General features: G+C 46.6%; 2 protein-coding genes across 5 annotated transcripts in view; both read right to left on the bottom strand.

The window, feature by feature from the left end:
• Positions 1–13,655, bottom strand: part of rev3l (REV3 like, DNA directed polymerase zeta catalytic subunit) — a 43,243-nt gene extending 29,588 nt beyond the window's left edge. For all 3 annotated transcript variants that reach the window (XM_048251379.1, XM_048251380.1, XM_048251381.1), the window contains exon 1: positions 12,687–13,655. In XM_048251379.1, coding sequence (XP_048107336.1) covers positions 12,687–12,825 — 139 coding nt within the window. In that variant the 5' untranslated portion in view covers positions 12,826–13,655. The remainder of the gene's footprint in view (positions 1–12,686) is intronic.
• A 1,879-nt stretch (positions 13,656–15,534) lies between these two features.
• traf3ip2a (TRAF3 interacting protein 2a) lies at positions 15,535–20,712 on the bottom strand. Of its 2 annotated transcripts, XM_048250607.1 has the most exons (10): positions 20,647–20,712; positions 19,814–19,901; positions 19,243–19,680; positions 18,305–18,431; positions 17,961–18,085; positions 17,674–17,762; positions 17,471–17,539; positions 17,256–17,360; positions 16,180–16,254; positions 15,535–16,061 (listed from the first exon to the last, which is right to left on the bottom strand). In XM_048250607.1, exons 2-10 carry the CDS (start codon positions 19,830–19,832, stop codon positions 15,915–15,917), a joined length of 1,194 nt encoding a protein of 397 aa, XP_048106564.1. In that variant the 5' UTR covers positions 19,833–19,901; positions 20,647–20,712; the 3' UTR covers positions 15,535–15,914. The 2 variants fall into 2 exon arrangements, with proteins under 2 accessions (XP_048106564.1, XP_048106565.1); XM_048250608.1 differs by lacking the exon at positions 20,647–20,712 and having other exon boundaries at positions 19,814–20,616.
• Positions 20,713–21,060: the final 348 nt, after the last annotated feature.

Genomic DNA, 21,060 nt, shown 5'->3' with positions numbered 1-21,060 from the left:
CCCCCACCTATCTCTTTCTCTCCTCTCTTCTTCTGCCAGTCTTGAGTCCAGGCCAGGTCAATGGCACAGTGGCTCTCAGCAGACACAGACATAGTATGGTGTCATGTACTGGAGCTGGAATGACACCACCACAACCACCACCACTTCCTCATTCCACTCATGACCTCTCCCTCGTCCACCACCGGCTCATCTCTGCCTGCCTGCCTGGCCGCTCGCAGCCCAGACAGAGCGCAGGCCTTGTCTGTGATGAATGCCCATTCACACGGCCGCCCTGATTGATGGCAGGAAGGGCTGGCTGACGGAGCTGCAGGGTGCGGGGGATGGTGGTGGTGGTGGTGGTGGTGGAGGAGGTGGTGGTGGTGGTGGTAAGGAGGGAGATGAAGCTGCCTGTGAGGGGGCCCTCCGTAGCCCCTTGCGGGGCCTGCAGGTGTGACCTCTGGCACCAGGGCGTGCTGGGAGCCATCAGGCGGAGCATAAATAAGGGGCAGATAAAGCAGTGATGCTGAGGGGATGAGTGCACTGGGCTCGGCGGCGGCGCACTTGGCCGGGAGACAGAGAGAGATATGGGGCGTTCCTGCGGGTCAGCTTAAGGACGCACGGACAGGTTTATCACGAAGCAGCGGCCGTGATGGATGGGATCTGTGTTCTAGCCACGATTGTGATTTTCTGATGGAAAGGCGGGTGGTGGAAGACCCAGTGTGTGTGTGTGTGTGTGAGAGAGAAACTGGCCCCAGATAATATATTCATACTTCACATTACACCACCCAGTCACCCAGCCAGTGAACCCAACTCACATCGAAACAAACACACCGAGAATAGTAAGCAGTACAATGTGCTGCTCGCTCTCGCGCTCTCTCTCTCTCACACACACACACACACACACACACAGGGCCATCCTGGCAGTGAGCCAGAAGGAGTAGCTGTGTGGGTGTGTGTGTGTGAGTCTGGAGCAGAGGAAATAATATAAGCAAGACTGCAGATCCAGCTCTTTCTCCAGCCACCTTCACAGCTCCAGTGTCTCCTGTGGCCTATACTTAGAGTAGCTTCATGGGATGGGAGACTGTTAGATGTCTGTGACGTCTGGACTGGTGTTCAATAAGGTGTTGCCACCGGCGGCCGTCTCGTACACACCGCTATGTCCTTAACGACTTAACTGCTGCGGGGCGTGTGGAGGGCTGCTGCTGCTCAATCGCGTGGCGTCCAGACAGCGGCTCGTTTCAAACGCATTAGTGTAAATGTCAGGACGAGCCGTCGCTGTTGTTCCACGCCGCAGGTCTCCGCTCGCAGTTGGTACGCGATGGTCATTGCAGCCAGGTGGACAGGACTGTGTGACACAGTCCAAACCCAACAGAGACTGCATTGTGGTCTCCGACAAAAACTCCTCCCGGGAAAAAAACAAATGGGCGAGCTGGGGAATACAAGGAGCAGCAAGAGAGTCCCTGTGTTTCTCTTTGAATGAAGAAGAAAGGAAATCGAGCAAACAACACCGTTGATGCACAATCAGTGTAAGATTACGGATGAATACAGAAAAGTGACTTGTGAAGAGTGTGTCTAGGAGGAAGAGCAAACATCTAGTGAAGCACTGCAGGCAGCAAGAAAGAACAAAGAGAATGAGAGAGAGAGAGAGAGAGAGAGAGAGAGAGAGAGAGAGAGAGAGAGAGAGAGAGGCAGAGCGAATGAGAGAGGGTGTTTGAGGCTACAGTGACGACAGCAGGGAGAGGAGGAGGCAAGACGAGGCAAGAAATAAAAAAAGACGAAATGTGAACAGCCATGCCTTCAATCACAGCCTCTCTTAGCAGCTTTCGCCCAATCAGGTGCTCGCAGGAGGTCTGGGCCAAGAGTCGACGCCTGCAGCAGGGAAACAAGGCACTGACAATTGTGCCTGTGCTTCATCAGCCACCCCCAGAATTCCCAGGGAGCTATCCATCTTCCAGCCCCAGCAATAAGAGGCTGTCTGGGCAAAGCAGGAGCCCGGCATCGTGATCATCTACAGCAGTGCCACACTACACCCCCCCCCCCCCCCAGGAGATCACTCACACAGGAAAGGGTTCAATTAGCAATTGCTCTGCAGTGGAAAACAAAGGCAGAATCTCTGTCTGTGGTGTAGCCGATGTATTCTGTACGAGTGTGTGTGTGTGTGTGTGTGTGTGTGTGTGTGTGTGTGTGTGTGTGTGTGAGAGAGAGAGAGGGGAGGAAGTGAGAGAGAGATAGACAGAAAGAATAACAAGGGAGAGAGAGCGGGAGAGAGAGATGAGGGGGAGGAGTGCAGACTCGTGCAGGCCTAATGACACAGACACACACACACAATCATGGCGCGCTTGCTGCAGGGGCTATTTGTGGCGGCGTTGGGTGTAAGGTTAACTGCTGAGCCGGGCTGGGCAGCACAGGACAGCTGAAGAGGTCAGGAGCCTTAAAACCAGCTTGTTTATCTGCCACATGACAGACAGTTAAGAGAGCCCTGTGTGCGTGTGTGTGTTTTGTTCAGAGTGCCTCCATGGGTAAGACATGAATCGATTTTGCTTACATCTGACATTCTCAGGGACAGCCAGAGCCAGACAGATGGTTGGTTGCTTTATGGATTAAGCATTTTGCAGAGTCAACATGACATGTCCATCATTATTGTCCAAGCACTGCTTGACCTCTCCATGTCTCCCTGGCTCTTCAGGAGCGCACAGAGGACCCCCACCCTCAGAGCAATGGCCACTGCCTGCCCAGAGGCCGGCATTCTGTGCATCTCTCCTCCTGTGTCAGAGCCTCCATTGTGTCAGTGCAGTCAGGCCTGCCGTGACGGTGCTGCGATCAACATGGCAATCTCTCCGCCCACCACTGCGCCTGCCAGGCTGTCAGCAGCACACAGGCAGCGCTGAGCTGAGCTGGGCTGTTTTGCTGGGCTGTTTTGCTGGGCTGTGCAGCAGAGCGCTGTGTGATGTGTTGCTCTGTGTTTACCATGGCAGGCTGTTTCCAGGGCTCACTCTCACTCTCTCTCTCTTACCCCTCTCCCTATCCCTTGCTCACACTGGCAGCTGGTGACGCCTGGAACTGCCTTCAGTCTCTGACTGGCAGTCTGCTGTATGCTCTCGCTCTCCCTCTCTCTGTAGTCTGCACTATGCTCTCTCTCTCTCTGTTCTACTCTCCTTTTCTCCCCACTATCCCTCTATCTATCTGGCTGGTGATCTATTGGCTCTCTTTTTGTCTCTTCTTTTATGCCACTCTCTTACTCTACCCTTCCCCCTCTCTCTCCCCCTCTCCCTCTCTCTCTCCCTCTCTCTCCCTCTCTCTCTCCCTCTCTCTCTCCCTCTCTCTCTGGCCGTCAGTCTGCTGGCTCACTCTCCGGCTCTTACTTCTCTCTCTCTCTCCGGCATCCAGAAGGCTCCGGTGACACTGACCTCATTCCCCATTGATTTCCGGCTCCTGCTCGGTAACTCCTCCTGCCCGCCTACCCGCCCCCACAAACCCCTCTGCCAGCTCAGAGAAGCAACACCCACATGCTGCTCAGTAGCTAGCTCATGGAAAAATGTGAACCAACACACACTCTCTCTCTCTCTCTCTCTCTCTCTCTCTCTCTCTCTCTGCCTGTCTCTCTCGCTCTCTCTCTCGCTCTGTCTCTCTCTCTCGCTCTGTCTCTCTCTCTCGCTCTGTCTCTCTCTCTGTCTGTCTGTCTCTCTCTCTCTCTCTCTCTCTCTCTCTCTGTCTCTCTCTCTCTCTGTCTCTCTCTCTCTCTGTCTCTCTCTCTCTCTGTGTCTCTCTCTCTCTGTGTCTCTCTCTCTGTGTCTCTCTCTCTCTGCCTCTCTCTCCCTGTCTCTGTGTGGGTCCACCTCAGTGGCTGACCAAAAACAGCACGCTAAACCACACTGCATCACAACTGGGAAGAAACTGGACTTCCCAAAACTCTCACCATCCCATTCCAAACAAACCACCCCCAATGACCGATCTGCAGCCTACGGATTCCACTGGCTGAAATGCACACCTTGGTGAGGACGTGTGACAGCGGAGGCACTAACAGGCTGCTGTGCTGCTAATGATTAGCCTGAAGGTAATTGTTAATGGCTAACAGCATGGGCTGGATGGACAGAGGTCATCATGCCCGACTATGCTGGAGACTGGGACATACGCAGGTCAGACAACCAGCTGCACGCGCACACACGCGCACACACAGACACACACAGACACACACAGACACAGATACAGACACACAGACACAGGCCTAGATGTTGATAGGAAAATGGTTGGGGACCATTTTTTTTTACTGGCTTGGAGAGAGAGAGATTGAGCCTATTTCTGACAGGCAGAGCCATTTAGCTGTCTGAACTGCAGACTCTGTGGTCATCCTCTCTCTCTCTCTCTCCCAGCTCAAAATTACCCAGACAAAGGCCACATGTGTGTGACCACAGCCCACGGCCATTTCCCTCAGGGAGACCAAGAGCAGGGGGCGGGACCAGGGGAAGGACGTCCCCAGCACAGCTCAGAGAGTTAGACTGGCCAGAGCCCTGGGGCAGTGGGGTCTGGACTGCGCAGACACACGCCACCCCAGTAAAGACGCCAAGGAGCTTTTAGGCTGACCACTTGCAATTAAAACTGACCGGGTGGCAGCCACATGGGACAAGCAGAGTGAGGCGGATGGAAAGACACAAATCACTAGTGAGGGATGTGGTCGCACTCCTGGGGACACACTAAACTACGCAGGCCAATATGAGTCACACAGCTATGGGCTGAGCCATCGGGCCCGCAAAGCCCGACATGGAGAGGGACACAGAGGTGGCCTGCAGACTCGGTGACCACTGCCCTAGACACTCCTGCTCTGCTCCTGCAATGGTGAGCACAGACCACCATCTAAAGAAGAGTGAGTAAGTGACAGAGAGAGAGAGAGAGAGAGTGTGTCTGTCTGTGTGTGTGTGTGTGTGTGTGTGTGTGTGTGTGTGTGTGAAAATGGCAGGGTTTCTCTTGGGTTCAGGTGAAAGGCCATGGTGACAGCAGCAATCTGCTCCGCCTCACTGACCACACCAGGCTTGCCCACACCACAGGACACAACGCAGAGTTAACAGCGAGTGACATGACATACTGAAAGAGAGAGTGACATGACATACTGTGAGAGAGAGAGAGAGAGAGAGAGAGAGAGAGAGAGAGAGAGAGAGAGAGAGAGAGAGAGAGAGAGAGAGAGAGAGAGAGAGAGAGAGAGAGAGAGAGAGAGAGAGAGAGAGAGAGAGAGAGAGAGAGAGAGAGAAAGAATGGAGGGAGAGGAGAATAGCAGAGTGGTTAGATAACCTGCAAGACTACAGCTAAACTGATTAGGAAAGACAAGGAAATTACCTAATTATCAGTTGGACCATAGTCCAGTCATTCAGATTCCTTAAGGATGGACAGCCAATAGAAAACCATAACACAGACCTAAAGAAACCACATGGGAGCCCCCCTCAAGCAGACAAAGAGAAAGGGAAACTTGTGCACACATCACAGTCCTGGATGGTGTCCGGCGCCCCGGCGCAGACGTGTGATGACCCCGCCGAGCCGTGCGAGACCGACTGAGCAGCTGCCAGGCCGCCAGGACTCTCTCCCCCCCGAGCGCTCTGGCCCCGTGCCCCCTCACCGCCCGCTCACCATTTGATATTCATGGCATGCCTCACTGCCACACATCATAGTGCGCAGCGCTGAGTCAAAGAGAGAGATTGGGAGAGAGAAAATGAAGGAGGGATACTAGAAGGTTTATAAATGGCTTGCCACAACATGGAGTTTGGTAAATAAGCACCATTTTCATCCAAATGGGTACAGTGCATGCCACACCACAGGAAATGCTATTCCAGCTCCTAATTTAATTGTCCTATTATGCATTCCTTCGCTGGTGTCAAAAGCAAGCCGGGCTTCATTTAGAAACAAGCGAAGTTATTTATAGCGCGGGCTTCTAGAAGCCCCTGTTCCCCTCCCCCCCTCAGATGAGCCTCCTTTATGATGAGTGTGAGGGTATGCTCTACGCACTGCAGAGAGCACAAGCTCAAAGCGTCCCAATCAGACAGACTAGTACCCACTGCTCCGCTACAGACCAGTACCCACTGCAGACCAGTACCCACTACAGACCAGCATCCACTACAGACAAGTACCCACTAGAGACCAGTACCCACTGCTCCGCTACAGACCAGCACCCACTACAGACCAGTACCCACTGCAGACCAGTACCCACTGCAGACCAGTACCCACTGCACCACTACAGACCAGCACCCACTACAGACAAGTACCCACTACAGACCAGTACCCACTGCACCACTACAGACCAGCACCCACTACAGACAAGTACCCACTAGAGACCAGTACCCACTGCTCCGCTACAGACCAGCACCCACTACAGACCAGTACCCACTACAGACCATTACCCACTGCAGACCAGCACCCACTACAGACCAGTACCCACTGCTCCACTACAGACCAGTACCCACTGTACTGATGCAGTGAGGGGGAGGAGGGGAACCACATCAGCACATTCTTTACCAGCTTTAAGTGAAAACAATAGTGCTCCAACCAAAAAACCTCCTTAAACTTAAACAGCCAATGCAATTCACTTCCATCTAAGTTAGAGTGTGTGTGTGTGTGTGTGTGTGTGTGTGTGTGTGTGTGTGTGTGTGTGTGTGTGGTTTGGATGGCACAGCATGACAGGTCCTTGGCATTCATTCCTTTCCAGCTCACAAGGTCTCTGTGCCAAATTCTCTTGTACTTTCTAATGAGGTCTTAATCTGTCAGGAGCACCAAGACCACTTCTCCACAAACAGCCAGGGATTGGAGAAGCCGTTGGAAACAATAGCATTAGTGAGCCGCAGGCAAGGCAGAGCAGAGCAGAGCAGGGCAGAGCTGGACTAACCTACCCCACCCCCGGGATCTGAGAGGGTTGCAAGCAGGACACCCACCCACTGAAAGAGCCCAATCAAAAAAGTGTGTGAGTATGCACTGGAAAACCAACAAAATGGCACATGCTGTGGCACATCAGGCCATCCTTAAAAATATTTTTGTTTGCAGTAACAGCCAAAAAAAATTAAAAATGGGTCGGTAGGTAGGTCAATATTTTTTTTTTTTTCAAGATTCAAAGTAAAAAAAAAAAGTACAATTTTGGTCATGGTGATTACGTGAGGAATGAATTTACACAAATGTGCATATCGTGGATCGTAACTGACTGGGTCTTCAACCCGTGCCTTCAGGGCGCACCATTGCAAACCTCATTCTGATGCAGGTTATATAGACCAGCCTTTCTCAAACTTCTTTGACCTGAGGCCCGGTCATGGCAGACTTTTGGGTCATAGGGCTCATCTACATGTACCCAGAAAGAAGGCTACAATAGCTCTTGGCCACGTTATATTGAAATTTGACTATGCAATACTCAATGCTATACAGTGTATTATACAGTCTCTGCTCTGTTTCTAAGGAAGTTCCAAAAAAACACGTCGTTCTATTAAGTTTAGTTAAATAAATAAATAGCCTTCCAACAGGTTGAAGCGGAGCTTTGATACCAACGTTATCGATTAGTTTCAGTTTCTCTCGCAGAGGCCAAGATTGAATGAATGCTCATACCACCACTTAATTGTAGGGCTCCATGTTTAATGACATCGATAGCAGAAACGTTTGTTTTCTTTTTTACGTCGATCCAGCGGTTTCTTGATCAACTGCGCAGCAAATTATCAGATGAAGCACCGGGCCTAATTTCCTCCCACGACTCCATGGACCAGCAGTCTCCATGTTGCGGACCCATATTTTGAGAAATGCTGAATAGACCACAACCAATTTCAATACTCCGACCACGGTCACCGTTAGACTAGGGGAGGAGGGATGAAAAAAGATCTGGCCACAGTTCTTCCAGAACTTCGTGCCAAGTAAAAGCGTTATCAGTTTGTGTGAATGAAACGAAGCGTAGGCCATAGTGTGACATGCGTAAAACCAATGGTGTAGAGATGACGCCACAGGTTTTTTTTTTTAAGTGAGCCACGTTTGCATGTAGGCAATTTATATTCACAATACTTGGGCCTACTAAAAGAAATATTATTTTATTGCATTTGTATTGGTTGTTTAGAGTAAAAAAAAAAAACAATCGGTCGGTATTAACGCAAGTTTTACAACCGGCAAGTCGGTCGGACTAAAAGGGGAAAAAAATAAATATTTGGGTCGGTTCTAAATTGACAGGGTCGGTCGGGTTACGGCAAACGAAAATATTTTTAAGGATGGCCTCAGCAACCATCCCAACATTTTTTTGTGTGTGTGTGTGTGTGTGTTTGTGTTTGTGTGTGTGTGTAACATCTGGGAGTTGGCACATCACTAATAAAGAGATTAACAGGTCTGACACATGGCCTCTGAGCAAGTTTACATGCCTGTGTGTGACTGCAGTGAGCATGCTGCCTTTGGTCAGCCATCACAACACACTTGCTGTGCTGACTCGGGTGAAATGTCCATTCATCACTCCGAGTAGGGCTCAGACCTAGCCGAGCCACCAGCACACATTTCTAGACTTCGCTGCCAGGTAAACAACAGCAGCGGCGCTGGTTAATAGCACTGCCCTGCTCCACTGCTGCACTGGCTGGCTGAATGCTATAGGGCAGCCTGGACATGCCTGCCCACCAGCGCACTCTCTCTTTCTCTCACTCCCTCGCTTCCTGCAGACCTGGCAGGCATTCAAGGACACCGATACAGAAAGTTATGAATCAGATGCTTCAAAATGAATTGGTCTTTTGTACAAACGTGCTTTTTTCCTTTTTAAAAATCATTATTATCTTCTTGGCACAGAAAGAAACAGCCTAGAAGGTCTGTGGTTTGCCTGCTATCAGAGCCCCTGCTAGACAGCCCGTGTGCCAGATCGGAGGTGAGAATACACAGAGGAATGTTGAATAGCCAAGAATCATGAGTTTGACTTCACAGGGATTCCTCATTGGGAGAGGAAAATTGTTGGTACTAAACCAATCATCTATATGCTTAATGACTGATAATGAAAAGAAATATGATTTGATATGACATTTGAAATGAGTGTCCATTTTTATGTAGGCTACCTTTTTCCTGATTCAGACAACCAGTTCTAAGCAATAGGCCCTATCCTAAAAAATGATACACCCTAACAAAATTGATTGCGTGCCTAGAGAGGTTGGCTACAGCGTATCTAGACTTATCTGGTGTTGGAGGATGGGTCATACGTCTTAAGGCCCCGAGTGCCTGTGAGAGGAGGGCAGTGGGCAGAGGGCAGCAGTGACCTTGACTGGGGCCGGCGCAGGAGAAACACCCTGTGTGTGCTGTGTGAGCAGACAAATCAATCAGGGCGGTCTGTCGACAGCTGCACACGTTAACACCGCTGGTCACCAAACACAGAGGGCTCAGACACAGCCATAGCAAAAGCAACAGCAAGCAACCATGACAGTTAGCATCAATCTGGATCAATACTAAACACTAGGCCCCGGCTATTATGAGCCACTATGCTGTTTGTTCAGAGGGCAAGGCTCTTCCACTTCCCTTCCTGGAGGCGGTGTTGTGAGAGAGCTGCAGGGAGAGGACGCAAATGCAGGTCAGTGCTGCTACAGGGCTCCCTGCTACACACACCCATGGCTTACTGTACAGGACCAGGGTTTCCATCAGTCCCAAGTGTGAACTGCAGGGACTCCTGTTTAGTGTGTGTGTGTGTGTGTGTGTGTGTGTGTGTGTTTGTGTGTTTGTGTAAGTGTGTGTGTGTGTGTGTGTAGGTGAGACAGAGACAGAGAGAGAGAGAGAGAAAGAGAGAAAGAGAGAAAGAGAGAAAGAGAGAAAGAGTGGCTCAAACTTGATCAAAGGACACACACCTAATCCTGGTAAGTCACGGCTGGGTGGAGCAGAGGAATCTCACTGGCACATTACAGAGGTGCCTGTCCACTTTGTGTCCATCCACATCTTTACTGGAATGACGCTGAGGACAGTCCGTGTGTGTCTCTCTCTTGACCCAAGTCTTCATTGAAATGTCAGTGGCAAGTCATTTGCAAATGTCAAACACACTATACAAACGCTCTGCAGAAATAGGCCTGATGGCATGGCCTTCCACATACTCTTTCTTCAGTGGGGCCATAAGACGTCAAAACAAACAGAGACTAACAGATGATGAACAGAATGGAGTTGAACTTGAGACGAACACCAAAGAGCCCCGATTTCTATAGGAAGCTTAAGAACAAAAAGAGAGATATGGTTCCTCTTTTAAGGCGTGAAGAAATGTGGTGTGCCAAGTCGGAACAGCAGGGATCGACCCACTGCTCCCCACCTTCAAATGGGCTTTAAAGGCAGTTAATTGCCATCAATGTCAGGGGGAGCCTCAGCTTCCTGTGGGCCTCACAATGACATCAGAGCACGGGATTATCCCCCGGGGCAAAGTCCTGCATTCAGCACGTTTCACCTCATACTGGCCGCCCGAGTCTCAATGCATTTCTGGAAGAGACAAGCTTGAGGAGTTCCAGCTTTTATGCCTAAATGAATACAGAACAGAAAGACAGACTCAAGGTGGAGAGAAAGAAAGAGAGGGAGAGAGGGAGAGAGAGAGAGAGAGAGAGAGAGAGAGAGAGAGAGAGAGAGAGAGAGAGAGAGAGAGAGAGAGAGAGAGAGAGAGAGAGAGAAAGTCCTTTGATCCCCATAAGTAAAAAGTGGGTAATTATCACTCTATCTGAATTGCACTGATAAGCGCAGGTGGGTGGAGGTAAAGAGAGGGCGGCACCTCAGAGAGGCCGTCTTGAGTAATGAGCCACCCAGGCTTTGAGCTGCTCATTATCCTGTTAATGGATCGGGGAGGCATTCCTTCACAAGGCTCTGGAGCTCCCCGGGAGAGAGGCAGGCCTGGGATGGGGGGCTACTTTATCCCTCTCCGCGCCTCACTGCTTGACCCCTATTCAGGGCGATTGGTCACGCAGACTCTCCTCCCCTCTGTGCATGTGCACATGCACACACACACACAGTCCTGCTGTAAACCAAAAACAGCATGCCTTACTCAACCCTGACTAAATTCCAGTCTAAAACTGGAATGCTCCTCTGGGCCACTGTAAGGGCCTACTCTCCTTAAGACGTAGCCTGCATGATGACAAAGTACCAGCATGTGTCTGGGAATGAATCTCTCGTCCTCCCAGGCTTTGCTCCCAAACAGACAGCACGTTGGAAGAACTTGAAGAGAGAAGTCCTCAGCAAACCGGTTGAGGTGTGCCGAAAGGGTACAGCGCTGTGAGGAAACCGTCAGGACTCCGCTCACTATAGTGCATACTTCAAAGTCAAATTCGACCGACTGATGATCAACAAACACAGGGAAAACAGGAAAAGTGGTTTCAAATGGACAGGGAGAAACGTGTCAGAGCAACTCTTGGGTCACAAGAGGACAACATACAGGGGAGGGGAAGGAAGAGAGAGAGAGAGAGAGAGAGAGAGAGAGAGAGAGAGAGAGAGAGAGAGAGAGAGAGAGAGAGAGAGAGAGAGAGAGAGAGAGAGAGAGAGAGAGAGAGAGAGAGAGAGAGAGAGAGAGAGAGAGAGAGAGAGAGAGAGAGAGAGAGAGAGAGAGAGAGAGAAACAGCAGGGACTCCTCACACATACACACACAACTCCTCAGCTCCTAGGAGAGTCTGTCTGAGTTTGTCTGACCAAACAAGGACATTTGACTAGAGACATAACCAAGGTACTGCAGCTTTCACTTCTGATTCAGTAGGTTACATGGACAAGCAAAAGGTTGGGTTAGATGGTGCAGATGGTGTTTTTTTATTTATTATTATTCATTCTAAGTGACAATGCTAAATGGTAAAACATCTCTTCAGCTGCAACGTAAGGATAAAGTGCCAATGGAAAAACATGGCCTCTAGTTTCCGTTGAATGCAGCTATTACTAATATCAACCAGATGGAGATGTCATTGTACTCTCATCCGCCAGAGCAGAGTGGTGACTTTCCTTGGCCTCGGCCTCTGTGGTGCCCAAGTGAAATTCTTGTGACTTTTGCCAAAACAACAGACCATAACAATGAACTGAATTGTACACTTCTAATAGCTTAAAAAGTGTACAACTCTTGAGGGTAAATATTAGATCTCAACACAGACACAAATTAAGTCCATGGGCCATTTCAATCAAAGCTGTTAATGGCTTTGATAATATATCTGGTTGAGCCAGATAAGACACATTATATCATACAGCATTATGACAGCAAAACTGTATACACATAAGCAATCATACCATTCTCTTGCCAAGTCACGGTGTGGACTTCTACCTTTCGATTTAAATACCCCATTGACCCATACTGCAAATCCCCCCGGCAAAAGCAGGGATCATGCGGTTGCAGCTCTGACCGACTCAATGTTGACAGTGGCGCTCCCCAATATCAATCTCATTACCAGTGTAACAGACAATGCATCGCTTCACTGGTTAGTTACTAATTTAAAGTAAACTCAATTTAGATGCATCAATTAGAAAACGACAGAAAAAAAAACAGAACAGAACTCTAAAACAGCACCCAAAAGGGCAACTGACGTTGACTGAAAAAAAGAAAACAAACAATGTATTTTGACAACATAACAATATTTCTTAAGCCTATTTACATACTGTCATTTTTTTTGTATTGTTAATGAGAGTGCATCGTGTACAAAGTTGTTTATGTTTATGGCGCTAGAGCTACTCAGCCATAGCACCGCGTGGCTGTGTTGCAACATGCAGAGGTCACCCTTCATTAAAAATCTGGTGGACATACTTACCACCAGGTGTTGCCCCGAAGATCCGGACGACAGGCACCTTTTTCACTCCACTTTCTCTGAATTCCGAATAGCACACGTCCAAATCCTTAATAGGACAAGCTATGTAATAATCAGCATTGACAATGCGGACCGAAAACATGATTGATGATACTTTTACTTTCCTTAGCACAATATGGCACTATGGGCACGCCTGAGGATCGACGTGTTCACGAAAATTACACCGCCAACAAGAAGGTCAAAACACTGCAAGCTCCGTTAGATGCACATGACCACAGTCCAACCTTGGGTATTTTTATAGATGCACGCTGAGTGTCACTATACTGAAACATTATACAGAGAAACAGTAATCCAACCTCCAGCTGTTGAGACCATCCGCTGTAATGGAGGCTGGTGGTCATACAGCAATGTCTTAGGGTTAAAACCTTTGCTTGTTGCAATTCAATGCCTGGTTGACGACAATCATATCTACCGTGACCAGCACATTCTGTGAACTGGACAAAAACGTGTTTTCACGCGGACTGTCTTGGCATCCAGTTCGGATGAACATTCGGCCATAGTAAGGCAACGCTAGCCTTCAGGAGCAAAGCAGCCGCAGACAAGTAACGTTCTGTTGATTTTCACTCTCGTTTGTATATCCAGCAGTTACCGAAAATCAATTCGGATGACATGGTGATGGCTTCGTAACGTCTTCTCAAACCATAGCTAAATAACCGACCGGTGCGAAATCCTCTCGATAGAAAAATCCAGTGTAGCAGCCATCTCTTGCTGTGTGTTAGCAATGTGCCATTACAGACAACCTTTCCCTCTCTTCTGTAATACGATCACAACACACTTCGGCAACCCCGATCAGCACCATTCCCACTCTGTAGACCCTCCCCTGTTCTCTACCCCCACTGCTTGCAGGCTACTCGCTTGCTAAAACACTGCAGTATCCCAGCAACATTTCAGGTCGAGGGGCTCATTGTTGAGTCCCACATTTCCCCGAAAGAAACACCAAGCTGTCGTGCATTTTGATTGGTGTTTAGAAAAGAACATTTTATTGTCATTGGTCGATGTGTATATGGGCGGGACTTAAATTGAGTCGTAAAAGTAAAGGAGATTAAATCTGAAATCATAAAACATGACTGGCCATCACGCCATAACAACAATTTCCAACTAGGCACACAATCCTCTCCCGTCTACTTTGTTCACAGCATTCGGTCATCCACGGATAATCCACCTGACAACTGTCTCGGAAACCCATGTGGAACGAATGTGAAATGCGAACAATGGACGGTGCCCACTAGTTTTGCAAGTATATTGTCGAACAGAAAACACGCATAGCCTACATTCCTTGTGGGCTTTAATATGACACATTGAGAAACCAGGAAACACTCCCCATTGTTAACACAATTGTCCAATCCTTCAAGTACAAATTTATGAATGACTTGATGTTCAACTAATTAGAAGAGCAGAATGAGTAATCTGTTAAAACTGATAAAACAGGAAGGACCGTCCTCGACCATGGATTGGACACGGGATTCGCACAACAGTGCACTTCCGGACATTTAAACACACCCTCGACCATTCCACACACAGCGAGCTGAGATCTATGGCTGAGATTAGACCGTATGGATGAGACATTTTCTGGTTATATATTCGGTATCTTTCGTCGGTAGCATGGTCCAATTGCGTGCAAAGGATGAATACGACAGCTGAGCATAACGTAGGAATATCGCGCATGTCATGTCCCGCGCTCCAACAACCTGTCAGACAGTGGCTGGCAGATCAACAGGAGGTTAAAACAATCAATGATAGATATTTGGGTTCATTGTAGTTTTTTGTAAACAGGTCAATGCACAGAGTCAGTTAGTCAAATTTTAACCTCCAACAGAAATGGCCTTATGGTAAACATAGGCCTATGCACTGATTGAATCCGTCAATGGGCCTATAACGTTTGAGTTGTGTTTATTATCATTTTAATTGTATTACAATGTTCCCTTATATGAAATGTACTATTTACAATCAGTAAATAAGATTGATGTCTGAGCCATTTTTCTTTGACCTTGTATCAAGTAGGCCTATCAAGTACAGCTCTAGTAGTTTATATTGTGCTCTGCCATGTAGACTGTGCACCTCACAGAGTAATGACCAGGAGTTAATCACAACTGATATTTCTTTGTGTCTTTAGAGTGGAGCTGAACTTTTGACAAAATGCATTTCTTATCAAGGGTCGCAGCTCTGTTTTTATAGGGTTATCAATCACTCCAAGCTGATAAGCTGACAGCATCCATTCGCCTGACCAAGTAGGCTAGACTTCTCCTCTTCTCCTCAGTGGTTTCTCAGCGTTTACCTTGCTTACCGGCCTCCGGAAGACTGATAAGGTTTGTGGAACTATAAAGAACCCATAGTGGGAGAACAAATCCTGATGATTTACTAAGACAGGAAGCCTCATGCAGAATTGGAACAAAGCATCAGAGAGATGCTGTGAGCGCAGTAGGCCTATATGCACAGTGTAGTTTATGGTACATCTAACATTTTCAGCATTATAAAACATTACATCTCAGACTAGATTTCTGTAAATGTACGTTCCTTAACCAGGTATTATTTGCCTACAAGTGGTTAAACTTAAGCGTGCTGTTTAGGTATGCTGTTCAGTGAGTTGCCTAAAGGAGAATACATGTTTGGCAAAGTGATGGAGAGATTTTTCCTTGTCATTTGAGCTTTGTTTTTTCTTGATTATTTTTCTGGTGTGAGAAAAATAAAACTGTTAAGTAATTCCAAATATTGCATTAGCCTTAATGTAGCCTACATGATATTGAGTGCACAGGACAGTGTTCAACAAGGCCATACAAATGGTCAACCCGAATTTTTCAGAACATTAGAGATTTAATAAGCATTTTCACCTACCAGCAAGGCATCTGCACATGTGCAAAGCACATACAGTACATGGCAAAGCAGCACCCTCTTGAGTACTAGAATATGTAGTCCACATTGCCCTCCGGTGGCTAAATGTTGACATTTTTTATGTCCCCTTTTTCCCTTTGTGTTGTACAGACTCAATCAGGAATTGTCATTATGAGGAATTAGAACCCATAGAATATTATTTACAGAGTCTTTGATCTTTGGTGAAAAATAGTGAGACCTCATGCTGAGACTTCCACAATGGCCCCTGCCCAGTGGCGTGGATCAATGAATAGCCTCACTGCATTAGGCTAAGCTAGTCAGTTGAGTTCACAAATGTGTGTGTCAGATGGGTCTGATGGTGAGGGTGAGCTCCTTCCCCATGGGTGGGGCGACGTAGCGCTCCTCTCGAAGCAGGCGGAGCAGCAGATCCTGCATGTCCTGAGGCCATCGGTAGATGCGTGTGCTCTGCAGCCAGATGGGAATATGGTCCTGGAAGGCAGGGAAGCAAATGAAGAATGTTCCTCACGTTGAAAGGCTGCATGAGTTAAATGTCATTCTGACACATTTTTGACAAATGTCCTGCCACACATGTAGAATTTCTGCTCACCCGAGTTGCACTTGAGAACAACACTGGGACAAGTCGGAAATTCAGGCAGCGCTGCTGAATAAACTCATTCTGTAGCTGTGAGGTAGAAACACAAGTATTATACATCACATATTTCAACTGATCAATACGGTAGTACCATCGCTGGGCATAAAGTGTCATATTGGAAGCTATCTGTTTGTTACTGGGGTAAGTGACTAAGGAGTGCATGGTATCTGCCTGATGACTACATGTCTGTCTCTGTTTCCAGTGGCACAATGATGAATGATTTGGGTGTGGTTTAGGTGAATTTTAAATTGGGAGTGAGTCAGCACTCCACCTAAAATCTAAATCATACAAGAATTTCACAAAGCATCATGGAGCCACATTCCACATGGGGGAGCCATTGTATAGCACTGAGTCGCTATGTATTCTCAGCAGTTTACACCATAAGCCTCTTTCTTGAGGGGCTAGACAATTCTGTCAAACTTAGCCAAACAAACTTAACCAAACACCTGAACATCACACATTTTATCATCAAGAGTGAATTTCTTTCCCTTAGTTGCATTTTTAAGTGTGTCTAGTTTAGAACAAAACAAACAACTGGGAAAATGTAAAATACATTTGTGTTTCAGAGAGTTGAACAGGTCTGATTCGTGGTGGTGAGACTGACGCGTACCTGTAATGTCTGTTTAATCAAAGGTTGGATTCAACACTCCAAAGTAAATTGGATTATCCAAGAAAGATCATTTTTGTATGATCATGCAATTTTGTGTGATTTCCACAGAGGTTTCCAACTATGGGTTTGACCTTATGACTGGGATGGAACGTATTGGCTGCATACATGTTCTATTCATCAGAAAAGAAAAGCTTCACATGGTGTAGTACACAATAGTACACTGTATGAAATGCTGGGCTCCAGGAAAAGATCATCCCGGATATTAGAGATAGATAAACGTTGAAGGAATGTGATTGTAATCTCACACATGCTACCACATGACTAAGTATACATGCATGTGTACACACACAGACACCTTAGCATATACACATATACACAGAAACCTACAGACAAAGACATAGTTGTACTTTCACAGGCCCACCTGACTATGGATGTACTTGGTGTGCAGTCCATGTTCATCTGAGCCATCACCTTCAATATCAATTTTGTATTTGGGACTGATGACCATGATAATCAACACGGATTTCTGTAACACAAAATCCTTCTATTAACAAAAGAAATAGTGGCAGTGATAGAATGTTAGTCCTGATTATGACACGTAGGCTTTTCAATATATGAGCTATTATGTGCACTTACATCTTTTAAAAAACTATCCATCCACTTATTTATATCCAGTCTTCTTACAGGGTCGTCAAATATATCAATCTGTGGCAGAAAATAAAGTGAATAAGTGTACTTAAAAAAATCTGACATTAGTTAAAGTGAGTAAAAAGGTTAGCCTGGGTGCCATTCCGAACTTAGTCCAGCCCACAACATTTAAAAAGGTAATAAATACTTACATATGGACGAAAGCCCTGTGTCATCAAGAAACTCACAAATGCAGGAATTTCCTCAGCTGTGTCTATAGAGTATGTTATGAAAAGGTTTCCTGAAAAGAAAAAAAAATATGTTTTAGTGTGGTGTGGTTATTGGAGATTATATCATTACAATATAATTACACAAACGAAACATATGAGTATTACCATATAGGCATACATTAATATGCACAGTTTTCATCAAGTCCAAATATGTGAGTTTTAACACTGTCTAGCACTAGGTAGATGAGGGGGAGTGAGATGTCACTCACGGCAGTTATCAGGTAGACTGATGGTCTTTCTCATTTCCTGTGTTGGAATGTGACTTGGGGCAAGAGGTAGTGAGGGTGTGGGGCACATCTCCGTCATAACTTCTCTGACAGGGGTAGTGTTTTTACTGGGGGAAGTAAAGCAAAGCATCACCCTCCGGACAACTGCTTGACAATGATGGATATTATATATCTGCACGGCTTGTGGAAACAATAACCGAACATGCAAATTTGTGCTTGACAGTCAAACAGCAGCTTCGATAAAACACTCAGTGCAAGTGGGGGATCAGGATGTTAAGTCAAACAATAGCTATCAGCTACATAGATAATAGAAGGTGCATATGTACTTAAGGTCTGGCTGGTGGAGTGGGTCTTGTACAGGCTCTTTGTTTGGGCAGAAGTGCTGTCGGGCTGGATCGACTTGGTGCAGGCATGGGCAGGGCTGGGAAAAGCGGATCCCATGCGCAGGATGACCTGGAAGTAGCAAAGGGTTTGACATGTTCGGATATATAGCCAAAGAAATACCAGGAGATGTCACAATGTTTTCACAGAATTGGCACAATGCCACAAATAGGATTTGCAGTATAAGGCTTTTCATTGTTTTCAGTTAGAAAGTGAAAATGTCTACATACCACTCTAAGGAAGAAATAAGTTTGAGGTTCATTAAGTATACTGTAGTGTAGATACTTCATTTTATATTCTCGTTATTTTACATATGAACTTTAAAAGGGATTAGAATAGATTAATTTAGACTTACTACAACTTACTTATTACTTGTATTATGTAGCTACTTTACTATGCTCTGTACATCCATTCCAATCTGAGATGAGCACAGTAAGGCATAAACACATTAACTCTGATTTGTGAGTTATAGAGCAGCCACTTAATCAGTCATTGCAAAATAAAGTGTGAACAGCCACTTCACCACAACTTCAGCCTTGTGTTCAATTCATGACAAAACTGTGTACACTTCCAAAAAAATGTAAAGTTGTGTCAATTGGGTTTCAATATCTAATAGAAATGTGTTTTTCAAGTGCAATATGTTTAAGAGATCAAGAGTTCAAGAGATTGTATTAACTGCATCCCATGGCTCAGACCACAAATCTTGAAAAACAATAGTTATCAGAGAAGAGAACCATTTGCCAAAAACTATTACAGCAACATGGCTATAAATGTTGATTGAAGAATTTTGTTTTGCAAACATAAAGGAAAACAATTGATCTAATTGCAAATACTGGAAGGTCAATCTCCTGTGAGCAGACAGGAGAAGTGGAGGCCCACTTACACAGAGGTGGGATGGGGTTAGTACAGCAGGGCAAGTGGCAGCGCATGGGCCTCAGGCACACAGGGTTGGTGTCGGAGCGGAGAGGCTGGGGAGGCTCCAGGCTGCCAGGGTCCAGGCTGGGGGGCTCCTTAGGAGGTCTGTAGTAGCTCCGGACTGGGGAGTCTTTTCTGGGCACCTTGTCCATCCAGGAGCTGATGCTGGGGACCCCTGGGGCCGAGGAGAGGTCCATGGAGAGTTCCAGACCCGTCTCGTCTGGGTAATCCACTCCGCACACGTTGATTGTCACGGGGGGCGGCGACCACTCATCGGCAATCTGCGGAGCCTGTGAAGGCTGCCTGGGCTCGAGGCACTGCTGGCAGGCTGACCAGGCCAGGTTCAGCGAGGACGAGGTCATGGCCTCATCCGTTTCCACCGGGAGGCTTCTGTGGCGGCAGGGCACTTCAGACAAAAGCAAAGGGAGGTGGGCAGGTAGCAGGGATACATCTAACTGTGTTTGATTGTTGAAGGATAGAGTATTGTTTCCAATACGTATGCTCAAGTAGGAAAAACTGGTTTTGTCACAAAGACTTACCTGGAAAGGAATCCATCATGGTTTGTGACACTGGACTGTACTGGCCACAAAGGGAATATTATCCACCCAGTATCATGGGAAACGAAATCTAAGACAACAAAAGATTTCACGGAGGCAACAAAAAAGAAAGTGATAAATAAGAAATGAAACCGGAGACCCAGGATTGAATCCGACCTGCACTCATTTCCCTATCCCACCCCATCTCTCTCTCCCACTTACTTCCTGTCTCGCTCTTCACTGTCCTGTCCTCACTCGCTCTTCATAAAGGCAAAAAGCCCCAAAAATATTCTTAAAAAATATAAGAAATTAAACATATTTTGTTTTAATCAGCATTTTTTTCACACAATTTTTAACCTCTTTCTCAGCAAAATATTCCCCTCAAAACACTGGTCAAGCATTCTTAAAAGAAAACAAGCTTCACAAAGTCAGGCTTGTATGTTCTTTCTATTTATTTTCAGTCTTAATCTTTCACACTGTGATCTTCTTAAAATAGATTAAAACTTGCTTGATTCTTCCTATTCCCTTTCAGATTAAACCAATGAATTGAGATACACTCAAACTGAAATCCTTACAAGCCTGTCTCTGCTGAAGGAATCAAAAGTAGACTACATAGTACTAAGGTGAAACTCTAAGCCACCTGTAGATGACATTACGCCATTCCCAACCTGTTTTCAAAGGCAACACCAAATCATTAACAGTAGTCATCTCAGCTGAGACTATAAAGCTATAACCTTTCCACACAGAACACTCCAAAATCAAACAAAACAGAGACTGGAATACACCTCACAGCCAATATGACAAATACACCTACAGGAGTCTTCTGCCAGTCCTACCTTTCTGGAGCTGAGCGAGTCTAAATGCAAAGTCCCTCTGAACTTCGAAGGAGGAAGCACTCCCTGTTTTTTTCTTTGAAGGAAGAGAGTTCACACTATGCAAAAAGAGGGAAGTCCCACTCCCAATACATGCAAATATTGTGGGGCTAAGCGTTCAAGTCCACCAATCAGGCGTCTCACAGCAGAGAGTCGGATGGTTGCTGTCAGTCAAACCATGAAAAGCTGTAAATCATGCTAAACAAGTGTTAGATCTGATTAGTCTGGAACAGTTTGCTGAGGGAATTTGAGGCATTTGTAAGTTAACTATGAAACTGTTATCATCTGTTTTATTGCGCTGAGTATATGTTGAGTATCCTTGTATCCTAGTGTCCTAAGTCCACACAGTTACAAATCATATCTACTCATTTACCATGA

Source organism: Alosa alosa, chromosome 8, assembly GCF_017589495.1.
Source record: "Alosa alosa isolate M-15738 ecotype Scorff River chromosome 8, AALO_Geno_1.1, whole genome shotgun sequence".
NCBI classification, from domain to species: Eukaryota; Metazoa; Chordata; class Actinopteri; order Clupeiformes; family Clupeidae; genus Alosa; species Alosa alosa.
The sequence above is the reverse complement of the archived record's forward strand: the minus strand, read 5'-3'. Positions and strand labels throughout refer to the sequence as shown.

Bases quoted from the DNA above. Each gene is read 5' to 3' on its own strand.
- traf3ip2a (XM_048250607.1), bottom strand. The intron at 17,763-17,960 runs GTGAGTGACATC...TTTTCTTTTCAG, and splicing joins CAGTCTACCTGATAACTGCC to GAAACCTTTTCATAACATAC. The intron at 17,540-17,673 runs GTAAGTATTTAT...TTTCTGCCACAG, and splicing joins CACAGGGCTTTCGTCCATAT to ATTGATATATTTGACGACCC.